The sequence below is a fragment of the Filicampus tigris genome, chromosome 7, assembly GCF_054856515.1.
Source record: "Filicampus tigris isolate MCC_2025a chromosome 7, RoL_Ftig_1.0, whole genome shotgun sequence".
Lineage (NCBI taxonomy): Eukaryota > Metazoa > Chordata > Actinopteri > Syngnathiformes > Syngnathidae > Filicampus > Filicampus tigris.
The window spans coordinates 22385001-22401342 of record NC_141223.1 but is presented as its reverse complement, the minus strand read 5'-3'; the positions used below and the strand labels follow the sequence as shown (position 1 = coordinate 22401342).

General features: G+C 42.7%; 1 protein-coding gene across 1 annotated transcript; it reads right to left on the bottom strand.

Annotated features, from left to right (window-relative positions):
• Positions 1–1173: 1173 nt before the first annotated feature.
• hic1 (hypermethylated in cancer 1) lies at positions 1174–15975 on the bottom strand. Its single transcript, XM_086036739.1, has 2 exons — positions 15511–15975; positions 1174–8408 (listed from the first exon to the last, which is right to left on the bottom strand). Exons 1-2 carry the CDS (start codon positions 15560–15562, stop codon positions 6184–6186), a joined length of 2277 nt encoding a protein of 758 aa, XP_085892865.1. The 5' UTR covers positions 15563–15975; the 3' UTR covers positions 1174–6183.
• Between the last annotated feature and the right edge of the window lie 367 nt (positions 15976–16342).

The following is a 16342-nucleotide window of genomic DNA, read 5'->3' as shown; positions in this document are numbered from 1 at the left end:
CAACGCTTGAGCTTTTCTGAAGGTTATCCGAATCAGCCCAGTCTTGTGTGTTTGTGTGTACTGGTCATCATTATTAAATGAGGCCCAAAAAATTTTCACTTTGTGAGCATTGAGACTAATCAGGGAAAGCTCAAAACAGGAATGCATTTTGGGAATGAAATTTGTGGTAGTCAGATTGAATACAATTTACGCAGGAGTCAAGCACCAGAGGGACGGCTAATTTTGCACTTTTAGGGGAAGAAACGTGGAGTTCAAGCATCACATGCAGTGAAGTAAATGTGAAGCAGCTGCTCCGAATGAAGCCAAGTATTTGAGGGGACCCTGGGGGTGGGCACAGGTGCACAAAGACGACACACGCAGACGACCACGCCGCCGACATCAGTGACGGTGCTCACTTCTAGCAGCGGCATGCACAATCATGCAGGAAAAAGTCCATTCTTAGCTCCAGGAATGAAAATGGACAGTTTTTCTCTGTAATTTGGCACTTCATAAAAATACGAAATAGGCAGTGGACAATAGCAGCTTTTGGCTCCTATGATTATCCACACTAAAAGGCAACGATGCGCAGCCGGCGCGTGAACCCATAAAACTGCAAAGACAGTCTGAAATATTTCTTTTTAAAGTAATGTCGGGTTAGTGCTTCTCTTCTTTGGATGCAGCTAAAATGATTTTTTTTTTCCTTTTTGCAACGTTGGTAGGAAGCTTTAAAAGCAAAGGGCTCTTAGGCTGCTGGAATACATCCAGACTATCTTTTTTTTATATATTATTTCCATACTGTTAGTGTTATAGAAGTTATGGGTCTCGCAATGACATTTAAAAAGGAAAGAAATGCCAAAAGAAATCAAGCATGAGCAAATACAAATCTAATAACCCGCATTGCAAAGGCTTTTATTTGGATTCGCTTAATTAATGGAATTTTATAAAAGCCTTATTTATCGCTTTCAAAACAGTTTAGTCTAAACTACGCTGGAGGCTAACGGAGCTTTTCTTTGCAAATGAATTCACTTGTCAACAAAAAATTATAATATACTGCAAGTATACATATTCTGTATATATATATATATATATATATATATATATATATATATATATATATATATATATATATATATATATATATATATATATACTGTATATATCTGCACAATATTTAGAAAAAATATCATCATCACAATAATGGCTCTTGCGATATATGTATCGCAAAGACATGTTTTAAATTATTAAATTTCATACGTAATTGTACGCATCACCATCCAATAGATGAACAGTATCTATCAGGATCATTACTAATACTAAATAATCCTTTAAATACTGTGTTTGCAATCATTTTGTTTTCCTTTTTTTTCTATTGGTCTATGGGGCAGTGTTGGTTGAGCCGTGTGAACTCTGCTAAGCAACAATGAAAATGTGACGCCGAGTAAAGGAAAGAATTTAGTAATGCTACATCCGTTACATAGCTAATGAATTAATTCTGATTCATTTTATTTGTGAATTTTCAGCCTGATTTGTTTGAAAGTTTTAACATGTCTCATAATTGTAAAAGTACCATTTTTTTCTTTTTCTTTTTCTTTTGCATTGACCTGTGGGGCAAAATTGACTGAGCCCTATGAACTCTGCCTAGCAACAAGTGACAAACATTTGTGCAATTCAGTTAATCATTGTTGCTATTTCTTCTCAAATGTTATTACAGTTGTGAAGTGTTATAATGAATGGGGAATGATTTGTGTAGTCTGTGTGGTTTACAACATTGCCTTTGGAAGAGAACTACTTTTTTTTTTAAATAAGTATACTACAGTTTTCTTGGTATGTAGCCTACCTAAATGCTTGCTACCCCAACATTTTCCCCCACATGACAATAAATCCACAACATCCTTGCCACAAAGCGCTTTAACACCTTCCAGTGCATGCGGCCGTATCACCGTGACACTAAGCAGAGGTTTATTCCCAAACGAGCAAAGGGGGGAAGGAAAAGTGAAGATACCGTGGACTTGTTTTGTGAATGGAGCATTTTAGAAGTCCAAGCAGGCTTTTCATAGGCTAACAATGGCTCAGGCTCCACCCACTTGCACTCACCCCGACTCTAGTCCCTCTACTATCTGCCCCGACACATCCTGCGTCACGGCCAAAAGTTCACTTCCTGCTTCTCGGCTCGTCTCCTTCACGCCCGCCTTAATTCCCAGGACGTGTATTAAGCCCTGCTTCGCATGCTCCGATGGCATAAACAGACACGCAAATGCTTCCGGCCCACTGACTCCTATAGGTGATCGGCATCAGCGCCTCATTCATATATTCGCAGGCAATCCTTCGAAAAGTAAAAGTAACCTGAAATACATTTATATATTTATATATATATCAACCCCCCTCGCCACCAACTAACCCATCGAGGAACATCGGCAGGTGGCCATTAATCACAAATAATTAATTAGTTTAATGTGATTTTTCCCCCTTCTTAGTGCAAGCATGATGTAAGTTAATAAAAGTGGGAAACAATCTTTGTGTGCAAAGAAGTATTTTTTCTTGTCATTTCGGTGTGCCAAGTTATCGCAAGGGGTGATGTCTACGATTGATGGTAGGAATTCATGTTTACTTTTTACTTAAGTACATAGTGTGAGTACGCTTGCCACCTTTGACTCTGGTATTCATATGGGGACCAAGTGGGGGACCTATTTGCAGTGTAAGGAAAACCTCATAATTGACGTTTTTGAGCACATGCGGTTTATTTTTCTGCCAGTGTGTGCATTTGAATGTGTGTGGGTGTGTGTGTGTGTGTGTTGGAGCGTCTCCTTGAAACAAAAAAAAGGTTTTATCTGACTCTTCCCCTCACTGCTTGGATTTGAGGCTACAGAGGAAAGTGTGTGTTATTATAACGCGGGGGGGGGGGGATTTTCATTAAAACTAGTGAATGAGTGTCTGAAATTCCCACACTCTCTCATAACACAAACACTCATCAGTGAATAAAACCCGAAAAAGAAAAAAGCGTCCTCCAAACACACGACGGCCTCCTATGTGTGTGTACGCTGTGTACGTGTATGTTGCCTCAAACTCTCTAACACTGCGTCAAACGGGCTGTGAAAAGTCCCTGGAAGCTCCACTCTGAACCCAGACAACATCAACATGGCATGGCGCTCGGCTCAGAGTGCGGTTCTGATGTTCACAGACAGCCCGTGAAGACAGCCACAGACCAGGGCAGACCCACAGACGCCTCCTTTTTTTTTTTTTTTTTTTTTTGAAAGAACAACACAATGGAAAGTGTATGCCGCATTGTAATAATCATAATAACAATAAAAAAGCAATATCAAATGTCATCACTCTGCTGTAAAACTGTAATGTATACACAGACAATAACCACAGGTTTAAAATCAGAACAACTGCATGTTTGCATGTGTACATAAGTCTTGTCTAAGTGTGTGTGTGTGTGTGTGTGTGTGTGTGTGGTCCTGAGGTAAGCACCAGTTTTCATGTGCACTACTTTGGTTGACAAGAAAAAGTGACAGGAAACAACAGGTTTGCTATTGGACCTAGGTTACACAAATGAAGCCCCTTAAAGTAGGGGTGGGGAACACAGTATCATAAAAACAAAATAAAAAAATACTCAGAAATTGTTTTAAAAAGCCCAAAAACATTTAACCCACAAGAGCTTATCTGATTTCTTTTTTCACAAATTTCAGAAAGTTCCCCACCGCTGCCTTAAAATGACTGTTACATGAAAATAAAAATCACAAAATGTAAGGCACATTTTTGGGGGGGGGGGGGGGGGGGGGTGGTTAGCTTTTTCAGTTAAAAGTCACTCGGTCCATCACAGTGCGTTTATGGCTTGAAAGTCTTCACATTCACCCTCTGAGGTTGACGTTGGCACTATAGTGGTCAGGATATCTGAATTGAGGACGAGTCAAAGTGTTGGGGGGAAAAAGAAGCAAAAGCAAAAGTTCTCAGGGTGTTCTTTGGGATAAAAGACTTTTGAATTTAATAAGTGCCTTCAAACCCGCAAGCTTCAAGTGCTCTTTTGTTTTCTGACTGTTGCTCAGCCCCGATGCAAAACAAAAAAAGCTTTTCATATTTCTTTTTTGTGGCTTAGATATCAGTATGGGGACAAGAGAGAGGACAGCAGGGAGAGTTTTTGAGGCCTCAAGATGTTAATAAGTAGCGCTGAGGGGATGGCAGGCATGAAATGGGACGTGGTGTGTGTGAATTGTCCTGGAGAAAGCGAGATTTCACAGGGATTACTGGCGCACAACAGCTGGGCCGGACTACAACTAGGGCCTCGTGCTCGTATCGCTGACAGATTAGCAGCTTTGCTAAGTGTGTGTGAAATAGAGTGGGGAGATAAGGCGTGTGTGCGTTAAACACTCACTTTGGCATGTCAACGGTAGCGGGGCCTCACGGACGTGACAGCGGGGGGTCAAAGCCCAGTTTGGCGCTGTGCGATTAATCAACCTGAATGGAGCGATTAGTCCTGGGGCGACGCCCACGTTGACGGACAGGGATTTTTGTGTGTTCACCAGTCGGGGATGCGTGATCATTTCGCAGCTGTGAGATCACGAGGGGGCCACGCCTCGCTAAGAATGCGTTTGGGGTTGTCAGCAAGCTGCGATTGCTGGAAAATTACTTTAAAAAAAATGTGGAAAAGAAGTCACTGCATTCAGGGACAAGATGGATGGAGTGTTATCAGCTGTTTAATACGCTATTCCATTCTTACATACATTTTTGAGACCATTTTGAGATCGTGTTCAGGATTGCGGGTAGCTGGAGCCTATCAGGCTACACCCTGGACTGTTCGCCGGTCAATCACAGGGAATGTATAAAGCGACAACCATTCACCGTCTAACACTAACCAGGGCCGTAGCGAGAGGTTTTTCAGTGGTGTGGCCAGAGCGACACACACGTGCGCATGTACTTATACCTATGCTTGTATGCCAAGCCTCTCTCTAATTGAGAAGTCATTGTTTATCATACCATCGCCAGTCAGTGCTTCATGAAATAAAAATGCACAAATAGATAGAACCTTGACCAAGACACTAGCAGGAAAATGTCTCTAAGTAGAAAGCAACGTTTTGGGGAGCTTAATTGACTAGGTAATGCAACTTTCTTTGCCGTTGCTACGCTTTTGTGTACTATCTCAAAGTCTACTTCTGTCTCATGCACCGATTCGCTGTCTAACAGCCAATTAGAGTGATCAATTGTCACTGATGGCCGACATCGTTTTGCATGCCGCGATTGATGGCTCGTTAATTCAAATTATATCTAAAAAACCCAAAGACCTCTTCATTCTTCACAATTTGGAACGTTGCTTTTTACTTAGGTTTGTTCCTGCTTGTATTAGGAGTGTGCTGGATTGGCATACATGCGATTTTATTTCATGAAACCTGACTGTGGATGGTATAATAAACAATGATTTCTCGGCCATGTCGGTTGTTTGGTATGGTGTGAAAGTAATGACTTTGAGTGATGTTGGGTGTACAAATCAAATGTTCTTCAAAGACAGATTCTTTTACAGTTTACATACAGATCAATTGTAGCAGAGCATAAAGTGATCTAAGGAAACTGTGTGCATATGGCGGGAAGGTCACAGATATCGAAATTTCCTCTCGATGTGGGGGTGACCCGGGAAGTCACCACTGCCACGGCGTAGCTTCGCCCCTGACAACTAAGCCCAACCCCCTGACCCTAACTACATTCACACCGTCGCAGAGAGGGAACCGAACCCATGCGAGTGTACCACTATGCCATAAATGACTCCAGATTAACACAGAGTAGAAAATTCAAGAAGATAAACTCCCATTGTTTTAAAGTCCAAATGATCTGGACACAACCCCTGAATCTTGTCCATTTGCCTCTCGAAACACAGGTTTAAGGGTTGAAGCTTCTCTTTGGATGCCATCGTAATACAAAAAAATAAATAAGCACTTTCAGATATTTTTGATACTATGGCTCAATGGCTGGAATTGTTTTTGGTGGGTTTTTTTTTTTTTTTTTTTTTTTGCATACACATACATAAATACTGCTCTCAAGCAAGTGTTCCTTTGTCACAGGATAGATAGCACAGTGCTCCTTCCGGTAGGAGGCTTTAAAGGTTAGACGCATAGAAAGGCACTTACAGTCGACACAGTCTGAGGTGCGCGGGGGTTATTTACTTGAGGTGAACGGCGTCAGAATACTGCGTGTGGCATATGGTGATCGGTGGGTTTAGCTGGGTGAGTAGCGGTCGATGGTGCGGGCCTCGGAGAGGGCCTGCTGGGCAGGGGGCAGGGCTTGGCACAGGACGTCCATCTTGTCGTGGCCCAGAGCCCCCAGGTGCTCCGACGCCAGTTTGGAGAGCGGGTAGAGACTCTCCATGGCTTTGGCGTCAGCCACCAGCTGCTGCTGGGCCTGGAGGAGGAGCTCGTTGGCTTTCTCTTGCTTGAGCCCCAGATGCTCGGCGGTATACTTGCTCAGGGGGTAGATGCCCTCGGCAAAGTCCAGCTTCAGCTTGCCCTCGGCGGTCAGGCCGCCAGCCGCGCCCCCGCTGCTGTGCATCTTCATGTGGCTGATTAGGTTGCGCTGCTGGGCGAACTTCCCGCCGCACACTTGGCATTCGTACGGCTTCTCCCCGGAGTGGATGCGCATGTGCTCGGTGAGGCGGTACTGGCGAGTGAAGCGCATGCCGCAGGAGTCGCAAGCGAAGGGCTTGAGGCCCAGGTGGCTGCGCATGTGGCGCGTCATGGTGCCGCGCTGTGTGAACTTCTTGCCGCAGATGCTGCACGGGTACGGCCGGGTGAGCCAGTGGGTCTTTTCGTGCTGCCGGAGAGTTGCCGGATCCTTGTAGGACTTATCGCAGGAGGAGCAGCGGTACGGGCGAATCATTTCCCCGATGGCCCCCGTAGCCAAAGCCTGGTTGGACTTTGTCTCCAGATGGGAGAGGCTGCTAATGGTGCCGCCGCCGCCGCCGCCAGCCAACCCGCCGTAGCCGTTGGTGCTGCTGCTGATGCTCTTGCCGTTGTTGCCGTTTCCCAGCTCGCCACCCGAGTTGCCGTAAAGCTCCTCCTCCGTGTGAGTCTCCACGTGCGCGTTGAGCTGCTCCGAGCTCGGGAAGCCCTTGTCGCAGGGAATGCACACGTACAGATTGTCGCCGTAACTCTCCGGCTCGTATGGAACGTGGAACCTCCCCATGGGTCCGGAAGGGGACGGGCGGCCCTCGCTGCTGCCCGTCTCCTCAGTGCCGGAGCCGCTCTTGTCGTCCGGCCCCTCGCTCTCATCTTTGTGGTGGTTGTGCCGCCGTTCTCCGTTTTCGCCTCCTTCCTCCTCATCCTCATCTTCGTCCTCGTCCTCGGCTGCGTACGGCAGCGGCTCGTGTTTCACCCAGCGGTAGATGTTGCCCACCTCTCTTCCGGCCTCCCCGACTTCGGTGAGGGTGTCCGGGCTGGGCGGGCACGGGTAGCGGTCGGTGCCCTGTGAGCCCGAGCGATGGAGGTGGGGTAGGTGGGGGCCGAGTGGTTGGTTGTGGGGAAACGGTGGCGGAGTAAGAGCACTCGTCTGATCTGCCGTCTCCATTTTTTCAGAAGGGAAGGCCCTGCCGTTGGCTCCGTGCGTGGGACTGGCGCGTCCGCTCGGGGTCCCGTCTCGCTCCTCGTCATTATGGCTGCTGACCACATGGGACTGGGAGGGGGTGTGCTGAGACTGGGAGTTGGGACTCTTCTTGGAGAGGTCCAGGCCATAGCTCGGGGAGCAGTTCCTTTCAGCTGGAAGCGCCGAACGCAGGCCAAGCTGGGCCGGCAGCACCGACTGCACGGACGGGAAGGCCTGGGGTCCTTGAGTGGAGGTGGGGGCGTAAAGCTCGCCGGCATGGATGGCGAGCCGATGGGGAACCAGCTCCTCCAGTGGCGGAGGCCGGGGCGCGTGGCTGTTCATAATCCCCCCAGGAGGACAAGACTGGATGACAGGAGTGGAAACCCTGTAGCGGCCTCCGCTGCCTAACCCCATGCCGCCCATCTTTGCGTAAGGTAGGAAAGCAGGAGTGGTGCGGGGAGGGTACTTGCCATTTCTTTTGAGTTTCTTTTTGCACAGTGCTACTAAGTCAAGCAGCTGCAGGTAGCTTGCCGCAGCCAAAACAGCGCCCAGGTTGGGCTCGGTGGGAGAGGCGGGGTCCCCCTCTGTGAGGCGGCCCGTGTAGATGTAGTCCAGAATGACCCGGAAAACCCCGGGACTCACCATCTCGTGGTCGAGGTTGATGAGATTGTCGTGGACCACCAAGGACTTCAAGTAAAGGCTGCTGGCCGCCAGAATGTTCTTATGTGCCCGGAAGAGAGCATTCTGCACCACAATGATGACATCGCACAGGAATCCTTTGGTGCGCTGGCTGTTGAGCTGCAGGAGGAGATCCCGAGCGTGACTTGGTACTTCCATGGCATCCAGCATCGTCTTCAGTCCACCACCTACAAACAAACAGAGCAATTAGATGCCATGTTTGTTTATTTTTAGAATTACATGAACTGGGTACACCCTAGACCGGTCACCAGTTAATCGCAGGGCGCATATGGTCAAACAAGCATGCGCACTCACTTTCACACCGATTGACAGTTTTTAGAGCCGTCAATTAACCTGACGTGTACGTTCCTGGAATGCGGTAGTAAACCGAGATTCAAACAGACGCCCTCTTAACTGTGAGTCAGACGTGCTAACCAAAAGCTTTTTGCTGATAAGGTACCAGGGTATTATGTACCGGTATATATTTTTGGGGTTGACAGGTTATGATCTCCAAGTGCAAGACAGATGGATATTCACTGATTACAGCTGATTCAGAATGATTTCCTCATTATTGCGAATTCAATTGAAACAATTTTTTTCAAGGTCCTCTTCCCATGTATTTTTTAACAAACACAAGCAATAAATGAATTTCTATTTCAATGAACAACATTAGACATTGGATTTATTACACATAAATGTTTTGGTTTTACAGGCTAGCTATGCTTACAGTTAAATAAACCCTGAATTCATATAAATGACAGTTTATAAAATTCAATTAGAGTTGTTAACTTACTTTACATTTTGAATTGCAGTCTTTTAAGCCTTCACTACGACACCTTCACAAAATTCTACCAAACAAGTGTGGCGTAAAAATCAAAAAGTCATAAATCAATCTTAAATCATATCTTAAATAAATCATGAGTCAGATTACAACAATGACGCAAAAAAATCTGTGGTTTTAATGTAATATGTAAGAGCAATGAACTCACCTGGATACCATATGAATAAAAGATATATACATATAGAGTCCATAAAAAATAGAGCTGACTGACAGACCGAAATGAAGTGCCAGTAGTTTTTTTCAAAATTGCAGCCCGTGTATTTGAAAATTGCATTCTACCATACTACGATATCGATCAACCCTGTTAGTTAATTAGTTAGTTAGTTAGTTAGTTAGTTAGTTAGTTAGTTAGTTAGTTAGTTAGTTAGTTAGTTTTACTTTAACCAATTTCACACACTTAGAATTGTCTGGTTAATTGGAATCCATTATATTTTCCAGGTATTTATTTGAAATTTTGCAAATACCATATAGACAAATATATTAAGACACACGTCTTAAATTTGATAATCACTTAGGGGTTGGTCTGTGATCTTAGCAAGTCATTTCAGGCAATTGTGTGCTTCCAACTGTGTGGGAACAGCTTGTGAACGGCTGTTTTCTGTTAACCATAGTACAAAGCAAGGTCCATGAACGCATGCTCAGATGACTTTGGCATGGAAGAATCCCATCAAACACTACAAGGGAGATGGTGAGCCTGGAGGCCCTCGCTCATGTCCGTACGGTATACGGACAGAAAATCTCCACACTTCACTTGTTGACAGTGAAATGGCCACATGTCACAGCACAACAGAAGAAGTGAGTCACGAGGCTGCATTAATGTATGAAAGTAATTAATCTGCGGTCCCACTAAATTCACTGGAGGAATTGTTTGACATATGTCGGCGGTCGTGTGGATTGTGCAGCAGAACAAGGGGGCTGCTGAGCGACAGTGTGGGAAGCGCATACCAGAGAGAGGGACTCGCTGAAAGTCAAAGGGAAGCGAAAAAGGTGTGCGCTGCCGCTGCGTTTCTCATCATGAGAAAAAAAACTCAAGTCTGTCATGCGTTCACTTCCTCTGCAGCGGGCGAAATGTGAGAGAGAAGTCAAGACGCAGAGAAACTAAAAAAATATATATATAGGCCTATATATATTTTAGAGGCTGTTAATGGTTTTGTGCAGAGATTTGAACAGACAGGATGCGGTGAAGTATGATGAAGCGCACGTAGACTAACAGTTCCATAAATGATGCCCACAGGAGTGATACAATCGGGTAAATAAAGGTCAAATTTGCAAACATCATGTTCACTCTATTCGACATGACAATGAACTAGTTTTACTTATTTAGTCCAAAATGTTCATCTACAGTATATATGCCAGCGACGTATAGTGACAGGCACAACAATGAAATGCTATTCCATTAGATGGCAGTGTTTGTATTTGTTGTCATTCACACAACAAGTTTAATACAGCTTAATAAGTTCTTGTATGACAGTTAAGAATGTCAAAATGCAGTTTGTGTGTTTTGTTAGTCATGGCCGTAACAAGCATAGCGCTTACCAACCAATCGGAGGACAGACAAATACTGATGCTATTAGCTCATAGCTATCTGGCATTGTGAGGACAATTTGAAAGGTAATTGGTTAAGGAAACAGTCCCATTGGTGATACAGTGAAAGTTACGTAGGCCAGCGTTACTGAATCTAAAGGTTCCAAGCAGGTTTTACTGACAAAAATAAATAAATAAAATCTAAAATCCACATACACAGACTGGAAGCAGTGCAACCAAGAGAAGGAAAGAAGAGACTAGACCGTTGGTGATAAACTGATACAATTTCATGGAACAAATATTAAAATTTTGTTGTGTGGCCTTTCTGTCCCACCACTGTTTAAATGTTATTTAAAACTAAGGCACGACCAATGTGGATTTTTTTTTTTAATCAGATGCCAATTACCTTAGTCTTATAATGTAAGGTATAAAAGAACAAAATAAAAATAAAAATCAGCCAATTTTTACCAAATTTAAAAGTGCCTATACCGTCCGATTTATTGGTCAGGCCCAGCTTAGAGGGAAGGCAAGTCAAAGTTTGTTTTTGTTTTTTATTTTTTCAATATTCTTTGCGCCCGAACTGGTCTGAAGCATTCAAATTAATACTGCGTTTGTGGAGTATGAATTAATCTGCAAAATCCACCCATTTTTATCCATCTCAGGCCATTTTGCCACTTGAAGTTGACTAAAGCTCAGGGGCTCAGGTAACATCCAGTCACAGCTCACCTGCTTTCTGGGTTTGTTTGGTCCTGTGACGTTTGACGTTCACAAGCTGAAACATTAGGCACTGTGATGTCATTTTCAGTCGACAGCAAGTGCCAATACAAGGCAAAATAGTATCCCCCTGGGATAGATAAAAATGAGCTAATTTTGCTGATTAATTCCTGTTCCCTAAACACAATATTAATCAGAAAACCTGTTTAGACTAGTGAGGGCGCATAGCACACATTATAGTAAAGACATTTTTTGACTTACCTACCCTTTGGAAACGCCATTTGTGATGGTGGAAAAAAACGGTGTTCTTTTATTGTTTCCTTTTTTATTTTCTGGTTAAGTTATTCTAATAAGGAAATTGGGCGTTATCTGAATACAGTATAACCATAACAGCAATTGTGGCCTTTTCCACTGTACTATAGAAGAAACACTAAATGCACTGTTCATTTACATTAGATGGCGCAATGCTTCACGCTGTTCAGTCTCCAGGGATCCAATGCACACACACAAACATTCCGGCACGCTCAAATATCACCACTTCACTCCTCCATCAGGCCTAAAGTAAACTACATCACGCATGAAACATGACGTCTCGTTCCAGCAGAGCCATCTGAGGACAGTTTACAATACAAAGTGACCCTTGTGGGGCTTTACTGTGGCTGATGGGAACACAAGAAAGCCAATAAATAAATATCGTGTCACATTCTTCCTCGCAGCGGGACAGAAAATGAAGAGTTTGCCCCTAAAAAGTTGCACAAAGCTCCGTTTTTGCAGCATGGTTCTGATTATGTTGATTATTTAGCATCATAAGACGAGGAGGAGCGCAAATAAAAAGTAATTTGCAGTCACAATAAACATAAAAGGCTAAGAAAATATTTTTGTGAAAAGGAAAAATCAGCTTTAATTAAAAATAATGACGTGATAACGACACAATAAATATGAAAACCCAAGTGAAGTCAGAAAATAGAGAATAAATTACAATTTAGAAATACATTTTAGAATATCATTGTATAACATTAATCAAATTTCCGTTTTTTTAAATATTACAAATAATAAAACAAAGGATCCATTTCAGCTGGAGTGGGAAAAAAATCAAATGTGAAAGAAACAAATTTGACATCACGCTGCATCCTTTCCCAAGCTGTCATTTGGAGCATTTCCACTTCTGCTTTCCATTACAGGGACCGCCATATTTTAACATAAATTTTCAGCCGCGGTCGCATCAAACCCGAGTGAGGCCAGCGTACCCCTTTAGTGAACTCTCACAGTCAAGTGACGACGCACAGCGGCCGAAGGCCTTACTGCCTGAGCAAAAAACTCCTTCAATTTTTTCCCAAATGTTAAAGCATCATGAACGTATTTGTCACGTGGATATTTGTTTAAAAGGATACAAAATTGCCAAATGAAATGCACATGGAGCATATTTCATATGTTATTAAATGTTCCTTTGAAATATGTTTGCTTCACTTAAAGTGCATTGTAAAAAGGAAAAAGAAAAAAGAGGTGAACTCAAAAATGCAAGGCAACAAACTTTGCTAAAATTTTAAGTTGGGAAATTCAACTAAGGGTTTAAAATGTTGCTGTTGTGAAAATTGGCTTTAGCGCAGTTTCAACTAAGAAATAAGAGCTTACAGAACTAATTGTCCCTTATATTGTATCCCAATTTAAAGCTAGAAGTAAAAACGACTCAGCAAATTGTTTTGGAGCAAACAACTTGCTTGCTTTGCTGTTCGAACTAACATTGTTGCCATAAATGTCAATAATTAACACTTCACTGTTTTTTCCAAGTCAAATAACTGTTTTATACACCCCCCCAAAAAGTTGTGTTTTTTACAGTGACATCTGCTTCAACGCTATTAATTGTGCTTCATTTTACAGAAAAGTGTACTTTTCATGTGTAACATAACATAGCAGTGTGCAGAAGGAGCATCCACACCCCCCCGCCCCCCAACCCGCTCATTTCAAAGAGTACCGAAAGGTGAAAAGGTCACGCCTCAGACACATCAGAAAAGTGCATCACAGGGAACTTCCTGTCTGATTGCATCTAAAAAAAATCCTCACACCATCACAGAAAGCTGTGACAAAACAGTGATGGGAACCTGGTTAGGTAACAGGTATGTCACACTAGCATCAGATTGGGTGCCTTCACAAAAATGCCGTTTTAATACACCAACTCGACACGTTTTCATGACGGGATGAGGCCTAAGCGCGCTTCACACATGCAACACGTGAATCCTAATCCCCACACGTCTTTTTCACCCCCAAAACGAGTAACAGCAACTCTATACTGTACTCGTGTACTAATCAGACATGTCAACAGTGCGCAAAGTCACGCTGACAAATAAAATCCTCGGCTGTCAGCGAGCAAGCCAGAAATTAAAAGGGAAAATATGACAGGAAAATGAGAGTCAAACTAACTATTCTGAAAACACACACACACACACACCCACACACACAGAGCACACACACAAGCACGCTGGTATATTGGTTAGAAACCTCAATAGAAAAAGCCACATCATAAAAAAGGTCAAATGGAGTGACATATGTATGCTATAAAACTGTAAAATACATCAATAAAGTCCAAATGTTGCACGTAGTTGTTTTTACTTCTACATGTATGGATTGTTAATTGGTGGATTCATGTTCTACTTTGAAATATGAAAGCATGAAACGATGGAAAAACTATTAGGACGCACTTCTCCACAAATGTTTTAAGCGTTCACATACTTTATTGTTTCTTTTTCTGGTTTCAACATTTAAGGGTTGCTAATCGATAAGCAAGTCAAAGGTTTTTTTCAGCTTTTAAAACAAAAACACGGAAATGTGGGAAAACGCCATTCCTGCACTTGGACTGGCATGTGATGACATACTGTATTTTTCAGGGTTTTTTTTCCTTGGTCTTTACATTACTGATAAAAAATCATTTGCACGGCATGTACTTGTGTTGCTTAAAAACAAAATTGTCATTTCTGCAGCAAGAGTGGCACACGATTGTTTTTCTGTCTTTTAGGATATTTCAGGACTTTCAATACATCAATGTACTTGTGTGTTACAATAAATATGGGGGGAAATGTATTTTTTTCCAACGATCACACACTTTTTTTTTTTTTACGTTTTTCAACATTGTTGTGAAATTAATCAATGAAGGTCACTTTCGGCACTTCAAACACTTGCATGTGTTTAAAACAAAAACATAGAAATATGGGAAAGTGTCATTTCTTCATTTGCAACTTTAAGGAAAAGTTATTGATAAAGATAATTTTTAAAAAATCAACATCTACTTTTTGGAACATCCATGAAAATGTAGGACTAGACATGCAGCGTAAGAGTGACAGGATCACACACTTGATTATTTTAGGATTTTAAGCTTCCTCCATTCAGTTAGGGATGTCATCTACTTTGAAAACAAAAACATAATGTCTTGTGACTGTATGTATGAGTAGAAGCTTTATTGTTTAATATTTTTTTCTGATTTCTACATTAATTAAAGGGTTGCTAAGCGACAAGGATCATTTTAGACATACTTTTCAAAATAAAAAGATGAAAATGTGGTAAAAGTAGTATGACCTTTTATAAATGAAAGTTTTCGAGTCATACGTTTTACAGTAAAAATGTGAAAACTTGGTGACAGTTGTGCACTGAGGGGCGCGCAACTTGAAGCTCTTTTTAGATACTTCTAAAAGTTGAAAAAAACGACAAATGTGGTGACAGTTTCGCATGAGTCACATGATCACGAACTTTTGTCAGTAATTTTTATATAGATGAGTTCTGACATACCTTAAAAAAACAAAACGAGAAAAGAAAACTGTGCCTTACAACTTGTGCATTTCAATAGCAAAAGCGTGAAAATGTGATAACAGTTGTGTTTGATCGATATGACATCGTGTTTTTTGTGCTATATCTAAGGATCAACAACGATCATATTAAACATACTTTTAAAAGCAAACAATGTGCTAACATTTACGTACGAGTGAAATGGTTTTATGACAATGTTTCTCTGCTTGTTATTGTCACTAAAAAAGATCGCAAAATCATGAAAAGTGTGTATGGGGGTCATTTCTGCATTGAAGCAGGTTGAAACAGGTGGGGGGAGATCGTGGAAAAAAATCAACGGGGGGGGAAAGAATAAATGTGCAATATGAAAGCACACCGGCCGGTTTTCCAAAAATGCTCTTTTGAAATGCTGGTGAAATGCATGTGTCCTGTTTTACCTGCATGCCCGATGTCTGCTGCCATCCCATCCGAGTCTGCCTCAATGATCATGTCAGCAGGCTGCTGCAGTCATATCTGACGTCCCGAGTGCCAGCCTCCACTCAACCATGCCAGCGTGCTTTTCACCAGCTCTTTTTTATCATTATTAATTGATACGAAAGCTCTCGTCAGCGGGCTCACGTCCGTCCTCCCACCCACTTTCTCTCTCTCTCTTTTTTCTGCCCCTCCTCTCTTTTCTCATCCCCTCCTATCCAAACCAAAAAAGCATCAGTTTCCTCCCTGGTTTTTTTCGCCTTTCTACTAATTTCCTCTGCTATTTTGGAGCGGCAATAACGCGCACACCGAGCGGCGGCGGTGACGATAATGGAGCCTCTGTGAGCTCGCCTCCAGTGTGATGTCAGTCTATAATAAAAAAGCAAGAAGGTAACGCCGAGGGCAGGAACTTCGGCTGACCCCAACTTGAACTTCTCCAACACCTCGTCTTAAAGGCGCAGGCTGCTCATACTGGAAGGAGTGAGCCCTGCGCCGCTCCTCTACTTCCTTAGTGTGGCAAGTAGGAGCATTCGAATGCAGTTGATCATCTTTTGGTAAAAAAAATAGTTTCAAGACAATTAAAAATTATGTTTTTCCAGTTTGGAGGGGATTAAAAAATGACATTGCTTTATGGTTTTTATTTAATGAAATATCGATAGAAAGGGTTGCACATACTGTAAACATTTTAGTGTGGTACTCAGGTGATCATGGCTACTTGGAACACAAATGCGCACTGAGCCAATAGAATCTGACACGCACCTGACTATTTTCAATACGCATGCGCACTTGCACACCGCT